At 40.1% G+C, this 21,921-nt stretch overlaps 1 protein-coding gene across 11 annotated transcripts in view; it reads left to right on the top strand.

The window, feature by feature from the left end:
• The window catches only part of ATP2B2 (ATPase plasma membrane Ca2+ transporting 2), a 696,441-nt gene that overhangs the window by 623,381 nt on the left and 51,139 nt on the right, over positions 1–21,921 (top strand). For all 11 annotated transcript variants that reach the window (XM_043971621.1, XM_043971693.1, XM_043971614.1 and 8 more), the window contains 2 exons: positions 2,169–2,410; positions 4,147–4,381. In XM_043971621.1, the coding sequence (XP_043827556.1) occupies positions 2,169–2,410; positions 4,147–4,381 (477 nt within the window). The remainder of the gene's footprint in view (positions 1–2,168; positions 2,411–4,146; positions 4,382–21,921) is intronic.

Genomic DNA, 21,921 nt, shown 5'->3' with positions numbered 1-21,921 from the left:
TTCTCTATTCATAGGATTTTGAGCTCATTGGAGACATGGAGGTCTATGAGATGAATTAACTTGCCCACAGTTGATTAGTTAATAAATAGGTGAGCCAGGATTTGAACCCATGTATTCTGACTCTAAACCCAGCACTCAAGCCACTGAACTCCAGCTCCTTCTTTATAGTTTTCCCTTACTTTCTAGGCTCTTACTGAGGACTGAAGCCCTTAGACTTCTGAGAAAGTAATTTCAGGCATCATCCAGGGTCTGGGAGAAGGGAGAAGGGAGAAGGAAGACTTCCTCCATCTAGGGACCCTTTCCTGCCTTGTGGGTGTGAAGATGCATTCATCACCTTTAAGTATGGTCAAACTAGGTTCTGTCTGGCCAGTTGGAATGTCTTCCTTTCTTCCTTTTGAATGACTCCTGAAAGGATGTGGGCAAAAGCCCTGGTGGGCTCTGGTATAGCAGCTCACCCTGGAGCTCTCTGGGGGTGCAGGGCTAACTCCCTGGGAGCTGCATCAATGAAAAAGAAACAAACATCTGGACTTTGGCTTGTCTCACCTGGCCCTGACTGCTTCTAATTCAACCATAACTTTTTCTGTTCATCCATTGGTTTAGGAGGGAGGGGAGTGTAATGAAGGGAGGAGCTTGTTTATAATGGGAGAATAGCTTTCTCAATTGCCTGATTCAGGACATTTAAAAAACACAACACTTTAAGACAGAAGTAGGATGGTATAGCTCTGAATTTGGCATGGAGTTATGAATTCTGCTCTCTTAAAGTGTTCTCAGATGTATGGTATGTGTAAAACAAAGGGTTATTTTTCTTCCTTTTCTCTCTTTCCTTTTCCTTCCTGCTCCCACTTTTCCACTGAGAATTAGTAACACACTATGCAACTTGTCCCAGATTGAATTTGTTAATTCCTCCAACACACACACACACACACACACACACACACACACACACACACACACACACACACCAAACACTTGCTCCCTTCCTGCCCCTTTCCTCTTTCTGACTGAGAAACCTCCTGGGATTATCTCTCACTCTGACCTTTCCCTTGACTCTCATATCTAATTAGTTCCCAACATCTCTTGACTCTAGCCAATCCTCCCAATACAGTACTTCTCCAGAATCTCTTATATTTCTTAATTCTCCCTACCACCTCAATAGGATATTATAACACACTTTAGTTTGTTTTCCCCCCTTCCATATTCTCCCTCCCTTGAATTAATTCTTTTTTTAAGAAGAAAAAAAATCTTATTTGTATCTTTAAAACACTTCCCAATTTCCCAATGACTTCCATTTCCCCTCCTCCTCAAACACAATGGAATCACTCAATTGGCAAGGATTTATTAAGTCCCTACTATGTGCCAGACATTCTGCCAAGCACTGGGGATCCAAATATAAAAAAGAAAACAGACCCTGCCCTCAAGGTGCTTGCATTCTACTGAGAGGATGCAGTATGTTCAGAAATAAGTCAAAACAAGGTACATCAGATGCAAAGTATCTTGGGTTTAGGAGGTACTAAGGATGGGCCGGGGCTTGAAGATGTTACTTGAATTGAACGTTAAAGGGAACTGGGAGTTCTAAGAGAACTCTAAGAGGTGGAAGTGAGGAAGGAGGTTGTTCCAGGCCTGGAGAAGCCTTCCCTTGTAGCAAAGACGTCCAGTTAAAAGCAAATCAACTCACTGGTCATGCCTGACAATGTATGTCTCATTCCATACCTACAGTTCACCACATTTCTGCCAATCCATTCTTCACAGCACTACTGGACTAATATTCCTCAAATATAAATCCAACCATGTCATTCCTCTGCTCAGACCTACTCAGTGACTCCTTGTGGCCTAGCTGACAAAACGCCCTCATGTTTATTAGGGTGCCAGAGCTTGGGGAGGAAGCTCCAGGATCATGGAGGCCAACCCTTTCTTATTATAGAAGGGGAAACTGAGATCTTGGTTTTATCAAGGTCACTGAGTGTTTCAGTGGCAGATTCAGGATGATATCTCGTTTTCTGCCTTCACTTTCTGTCCCCTGTCCCCACTATCTTTCTTCTGAAAAAAATAAAAGAGGGCAGTACCTTTCCCAATGGGCTGGATTTTTCTGCTACCTTGGGCCTAATGGGAATATATTGGGCCCATCACAGGATGAGCTAGAAACTAAGCTGTGCCATCTTCTCTCTTAGCCACCAGAGAAGGATGGTGCCCTGCCCCGCCAGGTGGGCAACAAGACTGAGTGTGGCTTGTTGGGGTTTGTTCTGGACCTGAAGCAAGATTATGAACCTGTGAGGAGCCAGATGCCTGAGGAGAAACTGTACAAGGTGTATACCTTTAATTCCGTCAGGAAATCCATGAGCACGGTGATTAAGATGCCTGATGAAAGCTTTCGCATGTATAGCAAAGGGGCGTCAGAGATTGTCCTGAAAAAGTAAGTACCCAAGGCTTATGGCCAACTTCTCTTATTCACAGCCAATCCTTGAACTGGAAGGAACTTTCAAGAAGTGAACTAACCTAGCCTCATTGCCTTTACGCAGACAAAAAAATGTCTAAACCACACAGGAGAATTTTTCCCCTGATAGACTTAGAGATCTCTAGTATATTAGAGCAGAAAGGAGGCGTAGAAATAATCTCGACCAACCCCCTTGGGGAAACTGAGGCCCAGGAAGTGACTAATGCAAAGTTCTATAGTAAATTGCTGACTGATTCAATATTAAAGCCAGGTTCTTCAGAACCCTAGGCCAAGTAATCTTTAAACTCTTTAAACTCTTTAGAGGTTCCATAGGTTCTCTCTTTTTTGTTTGTTTGTTTTGGTACAGGTATTTTGGGAGGGTGCACTAAGGCTTGTTGTGGGATATTTGTTAGTGGTAACTTGCTTCTGGTTGTAGATAAGAATAGTGTAGTGGAAGGAATGTGACACTGGGAGTTAGAAGACCTGGGTTCAAATCTTGACTTTGTACCTCACTTGATATTTGGGCTGAGATAGGTTGCTGCTCCTCTGTTTCCTCAAATGCCCAAGGTCACCAAGCAAGTGAGTCTTAAAGCCAGGACAAGAATCTAGGTCTATTGACTGCTGTTCTAGGCTTCTTTCTTCTTCTCAAAGTGTCTGACTCATTTCCAGGGAATAGCTTGAGATCCCAAAGACCTATATCCAGTGGTCCTGCATGTGGTCTCTTTCTGGTGGGTGTTATATCCCAAAGCATGGCCATCCAATGCATCCTCTGCCTGTAACGTGTGGGAAGCACCCCTGAAGACATCGTGGAGTAGTAGATTGAGCACTGGATTGGGAATTACGGAACCCGGGTGCCAAGAAAATTCTTCCCTTAACTGATTTCTTCTCGTTTGGGTTTAACCAACCACAGTTTCTCTAGAACAAAATTTCCACTTTCAAAATGAGTGGTTTGCACAAGATTGTAGGGTTAAAGAGGCCACCTAATACATCTCCATTTACAGAGAGATAAACTGAGACCCAGGGAGACTCAGTGACTTCCCCAGAGTCACATGGGTAGATATTAGCTGTCATAAAGAAACATGATGTAAGTGGATGCTGTTAACCTCTAAGGACCGAACTCCTGATTTCTTTGGCAGAGAGGAAAAACCTTCCTCTACCAAAACAAAAATTGGCATCTTTTCTGCATGTTATAGTCTTGGACAGTTTCCTCTAGCGCAATGAAGTGCCTTGTTTAGAATCATGCAGCCATTAGGTAACAGAAGAGAGATTTGAACTCACGCTCTCCAGGACCTGAGGCCTCCTTGCTACCCACCATACCCCATTGCCTCTCATACCTTAACCCTTACACCAGGGTCATGGGGCAGCACATTCCCAGAGGAAAGAAAATGATTGAGCCTGAATTATGTTCCTAATTCTGGCAGCAAAGACCTGATCTTATTGTATCTATCTGAGAATGGGCAAAATAAAAAAAAACTAAGGCATGTGTCTGGGCATGCCCCTAGTGCAGAGGAAAACGTAGCTTTATAACCCTCCCCCCACCAAAGAAAGAGTGAGTCTATATTAAGTGCTTACTATATTCCAGCCACTGTGTTAAACACTAGGGATGGAAAAAGCAAGACAGTAACTTCGAATAACTTATGTTCTCTCATTAATCCCATGATCTCAATACTTCCAAATTGAGCAACCAACTGAGTTATTGCCTGCCTTTCTTTCAGATGCTGTAAAATCCTCAGTGCAGCAGGTGAGGCCCGAGTCTTCCGGCCCCGAGACCGAGATGAGATGGTAAAGAAGGTGATTGAGCCCATGGCCTGCGATGGCCTCCGAACCATCTGTGTAGCCTATCGGGACTTCCCAAGTAGCCCAGAGCCTGACTGGGAAAATGAGAATGACATTCTTAATGACTTGACCTGTATCTGTGTGGTGGGCATTGAAGACCCTGTGAGGCCAGAGGTAGGTCCCATGTTCAACCTAGATCTTCTTTGGTTTTGTTGGGCCACAGTCCTGAGAGATGGAGGAGAGAGGATCTATGGATTGAGTATGTCTGCCAGGGGTTTTGGCCATCTGATCTGTGAGACCCTGTATTCCACCTTCTTCTCTTCAGAGGCAACAGACTAGGCTATTTTATAATTGCTCTATTTCTGCCTCACAAATGCCACCCGCTGAATGATTCATTGAAATGTCACACATAACTTGTCATTTACTTCCCTATCAACCTTTTGCTGCAACTTGACCCTTCAGTCATTTTTGGACGGCATTAAGTACTCGGTTTTGTACTGTTCGAAAGGTCTCATCCAACCACTGGCAGACAGGAAGACCTCTCTGTAATTGGGCTGAGCAACATATGAAGTGGGACTATAAAGTGACTTAAAACAGCTAATTTTCCCACCCATTTTAAGTGCTGTACCCTTCAACTTTGATAACTATACTTTCTCCAGTGATATTGCCATGGCTCAGAATATTTTTTTGGTTGTTTGTTCTTTGAACTTTTTTTAAAAAATAAATTAAATTAATTATTATTATTATTATTTTTAGTGAGGTAATTGGGGTTAAGTGACTTGCCCAGGGTCACACAGCTAGCAAGTGTTAAGTGTCTGAGGCTGGATTTGAACTCAGGTACTCCTGACTCCGGGACTGGTGCTTTATCCACTGCGCCACCTAGCTGCCCCTCTAAATTAAAATTTTAAAACATTTTTTTTCCCATTACATGTAAAGATATTTTTTGAGTTCCAAATTTTTCTCCCACCTTCCCTTCCCTCCCCACTCCTGAAGTCAGCAAGCAATCTGATATGGGTTATACATTACAATGCTCAGAATATTTTTAGAATTCTTCCATGGTAATTGCCTTCTGAGGATAGTAAGATGACAAATTTTCACACTTCAAAGGTGGAGTTGATTTTGGGAAATGCCCAAAAGTCATTCAGGTGTAGGATCATTTGGGAAATCCTGTTAATGGTTCAAACTAAGGTGTGATTTTCATATCACGACAATCAGGACTTATATTTATGATTGGTAAACTCAATTTTACTGAAGATTTCCTAGAACAGTTTCAGTCCAGCACTCTTATTGGAATGAATATATAGTTTTCTATAATGAGGATGCTGGTGTATCTGGTCTTCTTTCTTTTAAATTTCATTCCTTTTTATTACATCTCATATGTGGCCCTGCCCATTTACAGATATGTATGCCTTTCTTTAAAATGACTAGATGTGACCTGCCCAGGTGCTTAGAACTATTTAATGCCATTCACAAAAGTGTTTATGTTGGCATCCTATGAAAGAATACTGTAATACAAATGTCAAGTAACTCTTGATTTGAACTAAATAGAATAAACTAAACATTGAACCTATTAGAAGATACTTAAGAGACATTCAGATGCTAAGAAACATCTCATTTCCACTTGGACAAAGGTCTATTCATTCACTTAGCTGAAAACAGTTAAAGGCACTCATGGTTTTCCACTCCTGAGCAAGACCCATGTGCCTTTATACAAATGGGCAGGTTTCCACAGATGGGCTATATAAAATGATCTCTGAAATCACTCAGAGGAGAGTGAGTTTGAGAGGTTGTACAACACCAGCAGTAAGCTGATAATGCTCCAATCAACAGTGTCCAACTGATTATAGTGAGAAGCACTTCATCTAGAGGTTGGCGGGGCAAGGGACTGGATAAAGACCAACAGTCAGAAGTGTTGCTTGTATTTAGGCAAAAAAGCTAGGGAATGCATCATAGATAATGCTGGCTTCTCAAAGGAACTGCCTTTCTCTCTGCCACTGGACTTGCTTCTCCCAAATTTGCATTGGCTCTCAGAGCTCAGATAACTAGGAAACTAGAAGGCATTATTTTCTAGTTGTGTCTAGTTTGGAGATGGTAACCTTTTATCACAGATGTATGCCTTACTATCCCCTACTAGTGCTTTCTCATTCCTCAAATAATCCTGCATTTACTGATCTGTTTACTTGTTCTATCCCCTAATAGAATGTAAGCTTTTTGAGGTCAGGGTCTAATCATTTTATCATTTTGTTCCCTATACCTTGCACAAGTAGAAGCTACTTAAATACTTTTTCAATTGCATTGCTTTGCATTGCATTGCATCGAATTTCTCCATTGGTTCTGTGTCTCTCATTGGTAACATGTCTCACATGACCCTACTCTAGAGGTTCCTCCAGGGCTGAATGCTAGGACTTTTTGTATAGAGCTTCTTTTCTTCTAGTGGAACTTTGAAAACAGTCTGAAAAGGCCAAATGCTTGGGTCATATTAGAGATATGGCTAACACCATGATAGCTGCTTCTCCCAGTTCTCTGTATGGCAGCTATAAGCTTTAGGGTTATATCATTGGAGGATACTCATATGTTAACTCCTTTGCCTAGGTGGGTTCTGCAGAACCTTAGTCAGCTGACCTTCTGGGCAAGGAGTTCCAATCCTACTCTTGAAGTTCCTAATATAATTTCCTTTAAAAACTATTATGGTACTTTGAAGAGGATGGTAGCATAAACTTGATTCAAAAAAGTCATAATAGCCACAAGAAACCAAAAGAACTTCAAAATAATTATGATAGTACTAAATTCTCACCATAACAAAATTAAAAACAAAGAGTTCCTACTAAGAAAGGTACTTTCAAGATCTACTCACATAATATGCATAGTTGGGGGGGGGTTAATAAAGAGGGGTTTGTTTTTGTTTTTGTTTTACGTTGCAAACAAAGTTCTTTCTCCTGGTGAACTCCTGATTGTAAAATAGAATAATTATAACTCCTCTTTCCTGGATTGTATTTTATGATATTCTTTGGTAATTAATGATGCAGGAAAGTGTTTGTACCACATAGTCACATCTTAAACATTCTAGTACGGTCCCTGCCTGTGGGATCGTTGAATGGCTTTGATGATCATTAAGGAGGAGTGAGAAAAAGGGAGATGGGCAAAATATGGTCCCAGTTTTAAAAGAGAATAAGTCACAATATAGATTCTGCAATGCATAGACTAGTGACCTTGATGCTGATGACCTGTTTCGTGGTTTTTTAAACAGATTATAAATGCTTAGAAAGGGAAGAAAGAGATGATCACTATGATCCAATGTCAGTTCATGAAGAACAAATCATCTCAGACTTACCTCATTTCCATTTTAGCAGGGTTATTAGAGTGGTAAGATTAGAAAAATACTATACACACAATATATATCTATTGGTCATTTGGTTAAAGCATTCAGTGCATCAGAAATGTAAAAACTTAAAAAAAAGAATTCTAAAATACATGTGCTTTTTATGTAATTTCTTCCAATTAATATAAAATGGTAATGGTTCTCATTATTTAATGCAAAAAGATGTAACAGATCCAATAAAATACTTTATAATCAAAAAATTTTAATGAAGCATACTACTTTACCAAAGAAATAAAAAAATACTGTAATTGTGATTTAATTACAAAGCAGCTGATCTCTGAAGTATAGGTATGGTGGTGATGCTCTTTGTTCGGGAAATTATTCATATATTACTTGATTCTTTTGTACACAGAGCACAACATTCACTGAGTGAGAGGCTATTATACAATGACCCATAATGTATGCTTACTTAATCTATTCATCCATGAAGTAAAGCAGGAAATTGTACAAGTCTATAAACAATGAGTCACTCATGAGTACAGGAATTGTTGTTGTTGTTGTTTTTGTAGAGAACATATTCTTCAAAAATCAAAATTAGAGCCAATAAAATGGTTTTATGAACATTTGTAACATGCAGATTTGTGATTTGGGAGATTACCAGACTTGAACATTTTCACAGATCATTTGAGAAAGTCTCATATCTCATGGTATAGAAAGAGAATTATGGATTTTATGATAATACATTTAGTTGTAACTCAAACTAGTTGAATTAGCAAACCCAAATAATTGACTCATGGCTTGATATAAACTTGAAAATAGGTCTCTTCTAATGGAGTTCCCCAGTACTCCGTTCCAATCCTTGTTCTATTGTTCACAATTTTTCTTGATGATTTTGATAAGGACAAAAATGGACTCCTTATCTATCAAATTTGTAGATGACACAAAACTGTCAGAAAGAGACAAAAGTGGATGGCAAAGCTATGATTTAAAAAAAAACTATGTTGGCAGGCTAGAATGATGAGGCAAAACAGATGAAATAAAATGTAAAACATAAGATGGAAGAGATCTAACAGGGGGCAGTTAATAGATAAAATAATTAGTAACAGTTGCTGAATTTGGGCAACTTCAAGAAATGAAGTAGGAAGTCATAAACATAGGCAACAGAAACTGAGGAGTATAGCATCCTGGATAGGGTAAATGGTCATCTAGCTGCGCTCTATCTTGATCAGACTCTATCTTTGTGGTTGTTTGTGAGATCTGATCACATTATTTTGGGAAGGATATTGACAACTTGGGGTAGGCTGCCATGATGGGGAACTGCTCCCTAATATTTAGGATTTCCTAGAAACAGAATGGGCTCCCTTGAGAGGTGAGTTTTCTACCATTGGAGGTGTTCAAGCAACAGCATAGTGTCCACTTCAGTTATAGAAAATATTTCTGTTCAAATCTAGGTTCACCTAGATGCCCTCTGAGGTCCTTTTCATCACTAAGGTTTTATAGTTTCAGAGTTGTACTTCAGGAAAGGGACTTAGGATAATCTAGCTTAAGCCTCATTTTACAGATAAGGAAACTGAGTCCCAAAGAGGTGAAGTGATTTATCTCTGGTCACGGGAATGCTAAGAAGCAGAATGAGGGTTCTAGTCCAGATGTTCAGACTTCAGCAAGTGCCATTTCCACTAGTCCCCATACCCCTGATTCTAAGTCATTTCAAATCCTCCCTAGGATTCAGTTTCTTTCTAAATCCATGGTCTCTCAGCATTTTGGCCCAGCAGCATTAGCTCTATCTAAAGAGTAAATCAAAGAAATTTCTTACTCAATTTTCTTATTTAGATGTCAGTCATCTGGTAGCTTTGACTAACTGCCTGAGTTAAAAACAATAAATTACAGGAAGTGTTTGTTGGTCCATAACATTAGAATCACCAAATGTTTGATTCACAGGATCATTAAAACCATAGGATGCTAGCGTTAAAAGGGACCTTTGAGATCAATCTGGCCCAACCCCTTCATTTTACAGGTGAGGAAACTGAGGCCAAGAGAGGTGACATGACTTGCCCAAGGCCACACAGCAAGTTGGTGGCAATGCTGACTAGAATCCAGGTCTTCTGACTTCCAGACCAGTGTGCTTTTAACCGATTGTTTCTGAAATAGAACAAATCAAAGTCCAGTGCCTCTTAAACATTAGAATTTTACTTGGTTCAAAACATGGAGAGATCACAGTTATCCATTACACCTTATTCAGAGAGAGACAGAGAGAGACAGAGAGAGACAGAGAGAGGAAGGGGGGAGGTGAAAAATATGTGGGACCCCTTGGAAAATCATGACTTTTCCTTTTACCCATTTGTGAAGATTTTCTGTTCTTTTGTCTGTGTGTGCATTCTCTACCTATATAGGACTAATAATGTTGCTTTTAATAAAATAATTTGTACCTGACTCCTTTATATATAACCATTCTTTTCTATTGCTGTTTTTGTTGACTATGAGATAATGTTTTCTCAGTTAACTAGAATCTTAAAGCATAGCAATAAGGACTCTAGAATGCCTTATTTCTTTTCAGGAATTTAGAATTTAAGGCATCAGTGTACTGAAATAGCTAACTCTGGAAACTCATTTGATGCAATATGGGTGGTCCTGAAAGTATATGTAACTTTGATTTTTGCAAATTAAGTCATATTTTTCCATTGACTTTCATTATAATTTCAAAGATGTGTACCTGCAGACCTCCCTCTCCCACCCCTCAAAAAAAGAACAATTTCAGAAATAAAGGGCAAGAGAGAGAAAGAAAAATAAAACCTATACTGTAGCAGCCTTTTTCAGTCACATTTTTAGATTCAAATATTGAAATGAATCTTTACTCTCGTAAATTTGTATAATGTTCATGCTGTATCCATGTTTATCATATATTTAAAAGAAAACTTTGCCATTAGTAGTAGTAGTAGTCATAGTAGTTGTAGTAATCATAGTAGTTGTAGTAGTAGAAGAAGTAGTAGTAGTGTGGTGGTGGGACTATTATTACTACTATGAATAACATAGTTTTCTTTTAAATACATGATTATATAAATGCTATAGAGTAGTACCACTACTTCTACTACTACCACTACCACAACTACTATTATTACTACTACTACCACCACAACTTCTACTACGACCACCATCACTCCCACTGTGACCACTGCTGCTGCTACTACTACTACTACTATTAATAATAATAATACCAACAACAACTAGGATTTATAGAGAGCTTTCAGGTTTGCAAAATGCTTTACCAATAATAATTTCATTTTATCATCCCAACAAGCCCAGGAGGTAGTTACTTTTATTATCCCTATTTTACAAATTAGGAAACTGGGGTGGGCAAGGGTTAAATTACTTCCCAGGGTCATATATCCAGTGTAAACAGATTTGAAAGCAGGTCTTCCTGATTCTAGGTCCCACAGTCTATCCACTGTAGTGCCAACTAGTTACCACCACATTAACAGTCATTCTGTATCAGGTCATATAGTAAAACAGAATTATATAATCTGTGCTGGTTAATAGTTTATGACAGAGGGGGCTGCTAGGTGGCACAGCAGATAAAGCACCAGTCCTGAATTCAGGAAGACCTGAGTTCAAATCCTGCCTCAGGCACTTGACAATTACTAGCTGTGTGACCCTGGGCAAGTCACTTAACTCTCATTGCCCTGAAAAAAATTTATGATAGGAAAGAAAAAGCATCATCTTTGATACATAAAGATTCTTTTGAGGATGGGTTATTTGAATTACCCTTCATCTTTGTCATTTCCATAGGACCATTGATTTAGTGATGGAAGGAACCTTAGAGACTATCTAGTAAAACCCCCTCACTTTCTAGAGGTGGAAACTGAGGCCCCAGACAGGTAATTTGCCCACTAGCGTGTAGTTAATAAGTAACAGAGTTAGGATTTGAACCCAAGTCCTGTGGCACCAAATCTAATGTATTTTCCATTGCCATTTCCAATCAGCCCTCCAGTAGCTTTCTTCCTCATACTGATTTGACACATTTAGTAGAAATGCTCGATGAAAATGCATAATTTCAGTCATTTCCTATTCTCTATTGACTTTTAAGAAATATTTAACTTGATAGAACAAAAACAAAGGCTCTCTTTTGACCACATTGATAACTTTTCTACTTTCTATAGGTTAAAAGCTTAAAAATTAATAGCAGACAGGACCATAGAGATCACTTTGTTCATTAACCTCCTCCACATTCACATCAAGTGAGGCATAAAACAAGATATTTGTTTACCAAAGGAGGATCTATTTAGAAAGGAAACTAAAAGATTCTCTTTTGGCATTAAGGCAACATAGGATGGTGGGCAGAGATGGCATCTTAGAGCCAGTGAGACTTGTTTTTGAATCCTGCTTTTGACCTATACTGCCTATGTTATCTTCAATAAATCCCTTAAACTCTCAGTACTCTGAGCCAGGGGTGTCAAAGTCAAATGAAAACAGGGACCTCTAAACAGTGCATGAAAATCCCTGTGGTTCACATATTGACTTAGAAAACCACATACTTCCATCATTGATGTTTTATTGCATTTTAATTAATTTTGTTAGATATTTCCAGTTGCATTTTAATCTGATTTGGGTCACACTCAGGAGAGTTGTGAGTGGCATGCACCATGTGTTTGACACATCTGTACCAGGTAACTCTTTAAGATTGTAAGTTGCAGAGAAAGTGCCAACCTACATTGGTAGAGGAAGTTCCTCACTGGCAGTGCCCTGTGCCACTGAATCACAGGTCTGATCTCCATTCATATCACTGTTGAGGATCTCAGAATGGTCCTGTTTTATAGGTACCATGCTCAGCCATAGAATTCTACAATGTGTCCTGAGAAAAATATATAATTATTCAAAAGAGATAAGTCTAATCATCCACATTGGAAAAACAAAGGGGATGAAAGATTCAGATTATGCCATGCTGCTGATTGTATAACCCATTGATTTAGTCCATCATCATATACATTTTAAACTGATGCTCTAACTAGACAATAATCTAGGGCCAGAGTTAAGTTGGTTGGTTGGTTGTTAACCTTTGTTCTCAAAGAAGACCAAAATGACATCCCTATGTTAGAGTCAATTTACAGTGTGTCCAGCTGTGGCTGATCAGACTAATAAGAGCTCAGAACACTCTACCACTGATCAGGCACACATAGTCCATATGAACATTTGGGGTGGATTCTTTAAATTTGTGCATCTCATGTTCCTTTTGAACTATGTCAATTCTGCTTCGGTCATAGAGCACAGTGGTTATAGCCAGGAAGACCTGATTTTGAATCCTGCCTCTGACACATACTGGCTATGTTATCTTCAATAAATCACTTTGATGTGGTTATGCCATGCTGGGTGGTTCATTGTCAGGATTTTCCATTTTATGCAATCAATTCCAACATTCTTCAGAGAGAACCAAAGTTAAGTAGAAGAAGGAGATTGGCTTAGATTACATTTGGCAAATCATGAAATGCCATGAACTTAGAAGAAGCAAAATTACCAAAGCCCCAAATAGCAATATAAAAGAGTCATGGTGAGGTTAAGTTGACAGCTGTAGATTACCAGTGATAACTTATGCATGCAAATTAGTAGGAAACATCATCAGAATTTTATGACTAGAAAAAGGAGCCATGTAGGGAGAAGAAAAAGCAATAGATGACCAACCCTGATAGTCTATTTTTACCCTCTAAATAAAACCTAAAGGAAGGCTTCTGACACATTGTAGGAATCTTAGATCTTTTCGACAAGATTTATAGGACCTGGATAGGAATCACCTTGGATTTGTTGGAGTTTGAAGGTATACTGGTAGAAGCAAGAGACATCCTGATGAAATCATGTCCACATATGTGTTTTTATACTTCCATGGATCCATGATTTCATTGATGTTGTTCCTTCCTCCCTTGGTAACACATTGACATCCATCAACATCTTATCCTGCATGAATCTTACTTATGTCATTCTAGAAATCTTCCACTGAGAATTTGTTTATGGAATGATGCTGGTGTTTCATGGATACCAGTGTAGCATTTGGGCTATCTGTCATTCTTGATACTAGTAGTAGGCCTCCACCAGTTGCAGAAGACCATGGATCAGCACCTTGAATAGCCACAGGCCACAGTGTGGCTGTGCAGTCTGATACGGGAGCCACAGCTCCTGAGTGACTTATAACCAGTAACTGCCGCATCCCATGTTGTATCTACCCCATGAGGAGTAGCTGGAATGTCCTCTCCAGGGCACTGGCCTGGGCAGATCAATTGGAAAACAAGCTGTTGCCCATGCAGCATGTTTTCCCTCTCCGCGACATTGGTGGATCCAAAGGAGAAGTAGAGCCAATACAGTTTGGCACCAGTGCTGCCACAGGAGTTGCCAGAGGGATGTGATGTCCAACATCCAACTGCCTAAGGGACTCCGACTCCTGATTTTTCCTCGGGGTTAACTCCCAAAGTCTTTCCCATACATGGGTATAGCCGCAAGGCAGTGGAGGTTTAAAATCAGGGTTTCCTTCCCCTAGGCGGGTTGCCTGCCAAGGCTAATGAGCCCCACCTGCCTGAAGCAACTGGTTTTAAAGCACCAGTGACTCGCCTTCGCCCCTTCTTTTATTTTTTATTTATTTATTTATGGTGAGGCAATTGGGGTTAAGTGACTTGCCCAGGGTCACACAGCTAGTAAGTGTTAAGTTCTGAGGCCAGATTTGAACTCAGGTCCTCCTGACTCCAGGGCTGGTGCTCTATCCACTGTGCCACCTAGCTGCCCCCCCCTTTGCCTCTTCTTGATACTCTACTTAGCATAGTACCTAGCATATAGTAGCTGCTTAGTAAATGCTTATTCCTTTCTTTCTCTTCTTTGAGGCATATGCGATGATGATACTCACGAACATAGCATTATTAGCAATATGCTGCAAACTACTTATATGCACCTTGCTACTTTCCACTGACTTTTGGTTTGCCTGAAATTTCTATCATCTTGCAGTTATGTTGTTCTGTGCTCCATAGCTGTGGGGAAATAATACCTTTAGATAAACTGGCTTTTGTAGCAGGGTTATACTGAAAGCACTGTGTCATACAGCCCATTCATCTTTTCCTATTTATTGATTAGTCCAGCTCATCATTTATTTGCCATGTCTGCCCAAGATGGACTAAGTAAAACAATTTCATGTCATAATGTAGTTGATAAGCAATTTTATCCACTTTGTTTTTCCTGTATGTATTGTTAGGCCTTTCTCTTTTGAGTAACTAGGAATGCAGATGAGGAAGCTCTGAAATGTCCCCAACAACAATGAAATCAGCATTAGATTACCTGAAAACAAAAGCATTTGGCACACTTTTTTTTCATCTGTGAGGAATCCTTCTTGTCCTTGAACCTATAAAATTGGAAGACTTAGCCAGGCATTCAGTTTGAATTTCTCTGTGCTGTGAATGTAAATTTTTGCACATATTTTCTAAAAACTGGGATTTTTGTATGGTATTTAAGGAATCACAGAACCATCTTGCCTACCACTCCTTCCCATGTTCATCTCTCAACAATGCTTTGATTCTAAAATGAAAGCTATGGGGAGTCCAGAGGGATAAGCATCCTCTACTGTTGAGCCATTTGACTTGAAAGACTGTGACTTCTGCAGCTCCATGCAGATTCTGATAGCATTTCATCCTCCCCACCTCTCCAATGCCTGCCAAGACCAATTGACAAGGATGATCAGTGGTTAAGCACTCCTTCCTTTACTTTCAACAAAACAAGCTCTTTTCTACCCTTCAGCTACTTAGTTCAAGCCTTCAGGGCATCTCCTGAAAACCAGAGGGAGGATTTTTGCAAAGAGAAAGCCAATTACATATTTACTTTGCAAAATTAGGTTGTAAGATTTTTTAGGGGAAGGCAGAACTGTGGCTCCCAGTGGCCCCTGCCTCATCTTGGCAGCAATAATTGCTTGCTGCTTTTGTTGTTCATTCATCTCCACATTCGAAACCATTTATACTCTCTTGGATTAGAAATTGTTAGGAGTAAATTTGTGTTGAGCGAATGAATTCTCAAAGGTAAATTGAAAGATGGTCTTACTTGCTATCAACACTATCCTCGGGGTCTTCTTTAGGAAAGTCAATCTGAGAGGCATTCTCCTCATTCCACACTGGTGGTGATGGGTGAAAAGAAAGGAACAAGCATTTATTAAATGCTTCCTCCATGCTAAGCAGTTTACAGATATTATCTCATTTGGTTCACACAACAACCTGGGGAGGAAGGTGTTATTATTATCTCCACTTTACAATTGAGGAAACTGAGAGAGAAGTTAATTGTCCAGGGTTACACAACTGATATGGATCTGAAGACAGGTTAGAAGTCAGGTCTTCCTGGCTCTTGGCCCAGTACTCTACCCTAGCTGCTTACATTGGGGGTTGGGGGGAGGGTGTAGAAGGAGGCGTGCTGCTGGTGGTGCTGCAGAGGTACAGGAAGAAAAAAGAGGGGCGACTTCCTATTACAATGACTGATGAAGCAGCATGATAGAGATCAGGATTCAGAAGACCTGAATTTGGATCCTAGCTCTGCCACTTATTAGCTTGGGCAAATTCTTTTTCAGCTCTAGGTCTTTTTTCCTCCTTTGTAATAAAAATAGCTCATATTTAGAGATAAGGATAGGGCCTGGAATTGTGGTTTCATTAGGAACTCCCGGGTGAGGTCATTCTCTTTACCAGTGCAGGTCTTTGCAACTTTTCTTAGGGCGGGGTGGGGGTGGCTGTTCCTAAAGCACTGAGTCGGAAATTACGGGTCATGTAGCTGGTATGTATGTATCCAAGGTGTTCTCCCTTGCTTCAAGGCATGATCTCCATCTGGATGGCATTCAGATAGTATTTTGTAGAGGTTCCACTTCTCTTTCATAACCTCCAAATGAAGGTGATCGATCCAGAGGATCTGAACCTTTTTTTTTTTTTTTTGCATCATGGATCCCCCTTTGCCATGTGCTAAAGCTTATGGACCCTTCACAGAATAATATTTTTAAATGTAAAAAACCCTCAAATACATAAGATCACAATGGAAACATCATCCTGAAATATAGTTATCAAAATATTTTGAAAAATCAAGTTCACGGAATATTCTTCCCTTTCCCCCACCCCACCCCAGGTAACAATTCCTGGATTAGGTGATCTCCAATGTCCCCTTCAGCTCACGATGTCGTGAAATTGATATTTTAAGAGATCTGAGACCAACATATAAGTCATCAACTCATCATCCTCCCATCGACATTTATCCCATCATAGGATCATAAAACAAGATCTGGAAAAGGCCTGAGGCCATTGGGTCTAACCCTCTCAGTTACAGATGAGACAACTAAGTCACATAAAGATTAAGTGACTTGGGGCAGCTAGGTGGTGCAGTAGATAGAGCACCGCCCTGGAGTCAGGAGGACCTGAGTTCAAATCTGGCCTCAGACACTTAGTAGCTGTGTGACCCTGGGCAAGTTACTTAACCCCAATTGCCTCACCAAAAAAAAAAAAAAAGATTAAGTGACTTGCCCAAGGAAGGTCACACACATATTAAGTGATGGAGTCAGGATTCAAACTCAGGTTTCTGACTCCAAATTCTATTCTCTTGCTACTGTGTTTCATGGTCTCACACTATAGCCATGGGATAGGATGACTCATTCATCAGGCTCTACTGTTGCTCTTTGAGTTCTTTTCCAAGGGCCCTTAAGCCTCCACTTATGCTTTAAGGATAAGAATTGTTCGGGGAGGAACAAAGGCAATTGGTGAGGCAATTGGGTTTAAGTGACTTGCCCAGGGTCACACAGCAAGTGTCAAGTGTCTGAGGCTGGATTTGAACTCAGGTCCTCCTGACTCCAGGGCCAGTGTGCTGTCCACTGTGCCACTTTGCTGCCCCAATGATTTACATCTCACCATTACTCCTGACTGCCAGTCACTTAATGTCTCTGGGCCTCAGTTTACTCATCTGTAAAATGAAGAAAAAAAGAGGTGGGAAGAAGCACTTGCACTCCTGTGTGCCAGGCACACACTGGCACACTCCTGTGTGCCAGGCACTGTGCTAAGTGTTTTGCAATCATTATATCATTTGGTCTTCATCATCCTGGGAGGTAGGTGCTATGATTATTCTGATTTTACAATTGAGGAAACTGAGGCAAACAGAAGTTAAGTGACTTTCCCAGAGTCACACATCTAGTAAGTCTCTGAAGCCAGATTTGAGCTAAGGTCTTCCTGACTCCAGGTTGCTTCTGGGGGTAAATTCCATGATCTCTAAAGTCTTTTCCAGATTCAAGTGCATGATCCCCTTCAAATGGCCCTGACTTGCCCTCATCATTACCAGCAGAGTGGATGCATTGGAAAGGACACAAGCCTCAGCATTGAAAATCTGGATCCATACTCTGACTGGACCATTCGCTAGCTGTGTGAATGCAGGCAGCTCATTTCCCTTTGATAGCCCCAAGTATCCTTCTCTTTAATAAGAGTAGCTGGCATTTATAGAGTGCCTTAAGGATTCCCAGATGCTTTTCACAATCATCTAATTTTATTCTCAAAATGCTCCTTTGAGGTAGATGCCACAGTCATTTCTCCAATTTTCTAGACAAGGAAACAGAGAGAACTTTAGTGATTTTCCCAGCATGCCCTGACTAGCATCAGAGACAAGATTTGAACCCATATCTTCCTGACTGGGGGAGGGGGGGAAGGGTGGGGGAATCTGGCATGACACATCTGGAAATATGAAGAGGCCCGCCCTAATAGCTTATAATGGGGCCCAGAAATCAGATCCTTTACCTCTCATTCCTTCCTCACTCAGTGTCCCTTCTTCTACAACAACTTGCTTCTTATGAATGAACTCTAACAATACAGGGCAGTTAAGGGAGATGCATTAAACCTTTTTATGATGGGAAATTATAGCAGGCATTGCATTTTATTGAACAGAAGGAGACCATTTTATGCACCTTCTCTCATATTCCTAGTCCTCCAACATCATAACAGTCCTGACTACCAGAGACCCAAGGAAGCAAATTAATTTGAAATAGAAGATGAAACACATGCTAAGTAAAATAATCAGAACCAGGAAAGTAATTTACACAATAACCAGAAGGAAAACAACAATGAAAGATGTAATAACTCTGATCAATAAAATAGCCAATCCTAACCTCAGAGGACTTACTGATAATGACTCATGCCTCCTGTCTCTCAGCATACTGACCTTAGGTATGGAATGAGGCATACGTACATGGCCAGTGCATTGATTTGATTTGCTCCACAGTACTTATTTGTTATAAGGGAAGATCCTGTGGGTCTCTAAATAGTCACCTTTGTAAAATGAGGATTTTGGACTAGATAATCTCTTAAGACCCTTTGCTGTTTTGAGACTACATGATTCTGAATAAGTACATTCATTTTTCTAGTATTGAATGACAATTTATATGCCCTCTTACTTACTCTCCTTTGTCATTAATTGTTTGGGACCACATCTTCAGCCATAGATGGGCAGCAGGGCAAAGCCAACAGAGAAGGAGAAGATTGAGTCTCTGGCTTTGGCTTTAGCAGCTCTGTTTTCTGACTAAATCATTGATGGCAGGAACCATGAATCATGATGATACTTTAGTAAATGTCCCAAGAGGTTGGGTCTGTGCTGTGTAGAAGCACAGATTTGACTTGGCATTCTTTTTTTAATCTGTTGTTTCTTGTTTTATTTAGAATTTAATTTTTTCCAAATTACATGTAAAAACAAATTTTGACATCAATTTTTAAAAAGAACTTTATGTTCCAAGTTTTCTTCCTCCCTCCCTCCCCACTCCCCCCAAGAACTCAAGCAATTCAATTTAAGTTATATATGAGTAGTCATGCAAAACATCTCCACATTAGCAAAGTTGTGAAAAAAAGACAAAAAAAACCCCCTTCAGATTAAGGAACTATCGCAAAATTATGCTTCAATATGTTTTTGGATAGCATCAGTTCTTTCTCTGTAGATGGATTGCAACTTTCCTAAGCCTTTCAGTTATCTTGGATCATTGCATTACCTAAAATAATCAAGTCATTCGCAGCAGATCATCTTACACTATTCCTGTTATTTTGTATACAGTACATTTCACTCTGTATCAGTTCATGTAGGTCTTTCCACGTTTTTCTGATAGCATCCTGCTCATCATTTTTTGTTTCCAATAAAGTAACTAACAAAAAACTGTGTTTTAATCTATATTCAAATACTATCAGTTCTCTTTCTGCAGATGGATTGCATTTTTCATAAGACCTTCAAGGTTGTCTTGGATCATTGCATTGCTGAAAATAACTGTTGACTCATTATTCTTTTTTTGTGAGGCAATTGGGGTTAAGTGACTTGCCCACGGTCACACAACTAGTAAGTGTCAAGGGTCTGAGGCCAGATTTGAACTCAGGTCCTCCTGAATCCAGGGCTGGTGCTCTATCCACTGCACCACCTAACTACCCCGACTCGTCATTTTTGATGTAAACCCTATGGCCCTAGGTGGAAGAATCCCTTCAGACTTCCCTCCTGGACATTTCTCTTCCAAAATTTTATATTTACATACCTTTTTAGGAACTTTAGACAAGAAATGCATATATTTCCCAAGTATTTTTCCCATATTTTCAAAGAATTTTATTGAGGGCTGGTGAACAGGCATCAGCTTCCTAAATTAACATAATCCATCATCTGAAAGAGGCCAGAGAGAGAGTCATGATGACAGTAATGGAAGGGTCTTAGAGAAATTTGGAGCATTTGTGTCCTCTCTCAAAGCAGCAATAAAGAATGTCTCTTCTCTCCAAAGCGCTTGTGCCATCTCTGCTCCTAACACAATTACATAATAATAAGGTTCTCTCCACCACTTATCAGGGTCTTATGCCAAATGTTCCAGACCTGGCTGGAAATCTGGTTTATGGGATGATAGGACTGCAGACTTAGAAGCAGAAGGGACCTCAGACACTCATGCTTTTATTTTACAGGGAACTCAGACCCAAGGGAGGTTGGGTGAAACTTGCCAAGGGATACATGGGTAGTTAAGTAATCAGAGCCATGTCTGACTCCAAATCCAGACACTTACAGCCCATGGGGCCATAAATTTTGAATGAAAAGGTTTGTTAGATGCTCCTTCTTGGAGGCGCTATAACACTGATTTCATTAAGAATGGGCCTTGATTGGGGCGGCTAGGTGGAGCAGTGGATAGAGCACTGGCCCTGGAGTCAGGAGTACCTGGGTTCAAATTCGGCCTCAGACACTTAACACTTACTAGCTGTGTGAACCTGGGCAAGTCACTTAACCCCAATTGCCTCACTAAAAACAAAACAAAACAAAACCCCAAAACCAAAAAGAATGGGCCTTGATTGGGGCAGCTAGGTGGTGCAGTGGATAGAAAACCAGCCCTAGATTCAAGAGGACCTAAGTTCAAATCCAGCCTCAGACACTTGACACTTACTATCTGTGTGACCCTGTACAAGTCACTTAATCCTCATTGCCCTGCTAAAAAATAGGCCTTGATTGAACTTGGAGGAGCTTAGAGACTTCTACACATGGAGAGGAGGATGGGAATGTCTATGTTCTTTGTTGGGGAGGAAAGAAGTCATAAAGAAACAAAGGCATGGGGATAGTAGAAAGTAGGATAAGACTGAGAGATGGGGGGATAGCTCTATTTAGTTGGACTATTATAAATGTGAAAGAGATGTTATGTGAGATAAGCCTGAAAATGTAGAATGGAGGTAGACGGCTTCAAGCCTTGAATGTCAGGACCAAAGTATATCTGTGTGTGTATGTGTATACATGCATGTATGCACACACGTGTACACACATATCTGTGTACATATGTCCATGCATGTATGTATACACAGAGTGGGCCAGAAATCTTTTAGAAAATTAGTTTTTCTTTATTTTTTGTCATTTAAGAGATTTGATTTTTCACATGATATAAATTTATTTCCTATACATACTACATATGATACTACAGTATTGTAAATTAAAAACAAAAACAGAAGGAATTATTAAATATTGACACCCCTTTGTGACTTTTGGCCCACCCTATATATATACATATATATATACTGTTAAGGGCTAAAATTCTAGCTAGTCTGTCTAAAATATCTAATGAGTGGTCGCCAATAAATTACAAGCCTTAGCAAGAGTTAGACTTTTAAGCATTTATTAAGGAGAATAAGAATTTGGTAAAGAGAGAGAGAAAGGCCTAGATTCCTGTCTATTAAAGGGAGAGCACATTTCTAGCTCTGCTCTCCACCAGAGTCCAAAGGAAAGCCCCCGACAGAGAGCTAGTCTCTTCCTTCTTCCTCCCACTACCCAACATCACTTCCTGATGCCAAAGAAAAGACTCCTGGTCTTGCCCTCAAAGACCTTCGCTTCATGGGTGGAACTCTTCTACAGTAAGTCTCCAGCAGGTGGCGCCATTCCAATCGTT

This window comes from Dromiciops gliroides, chromosome 1, assembly GCF_019393635.1.
Source record: "Dromiciops gliroides isolate mDroGli1 chromosome 1, mDroGli1.pri, whole genome shotgun sequence".
Classification (NCBI taxonomy): domain Eukaryota; kingdom Metazoa; phylum Chordata; class Mammalia; order Microbiotheria; family Microbiotheriidae; genus Dromiciops; species Dromiciops gliroides.
This window is presented reverse-complemented; position numbering and strand designations above follow the sequence as displayed.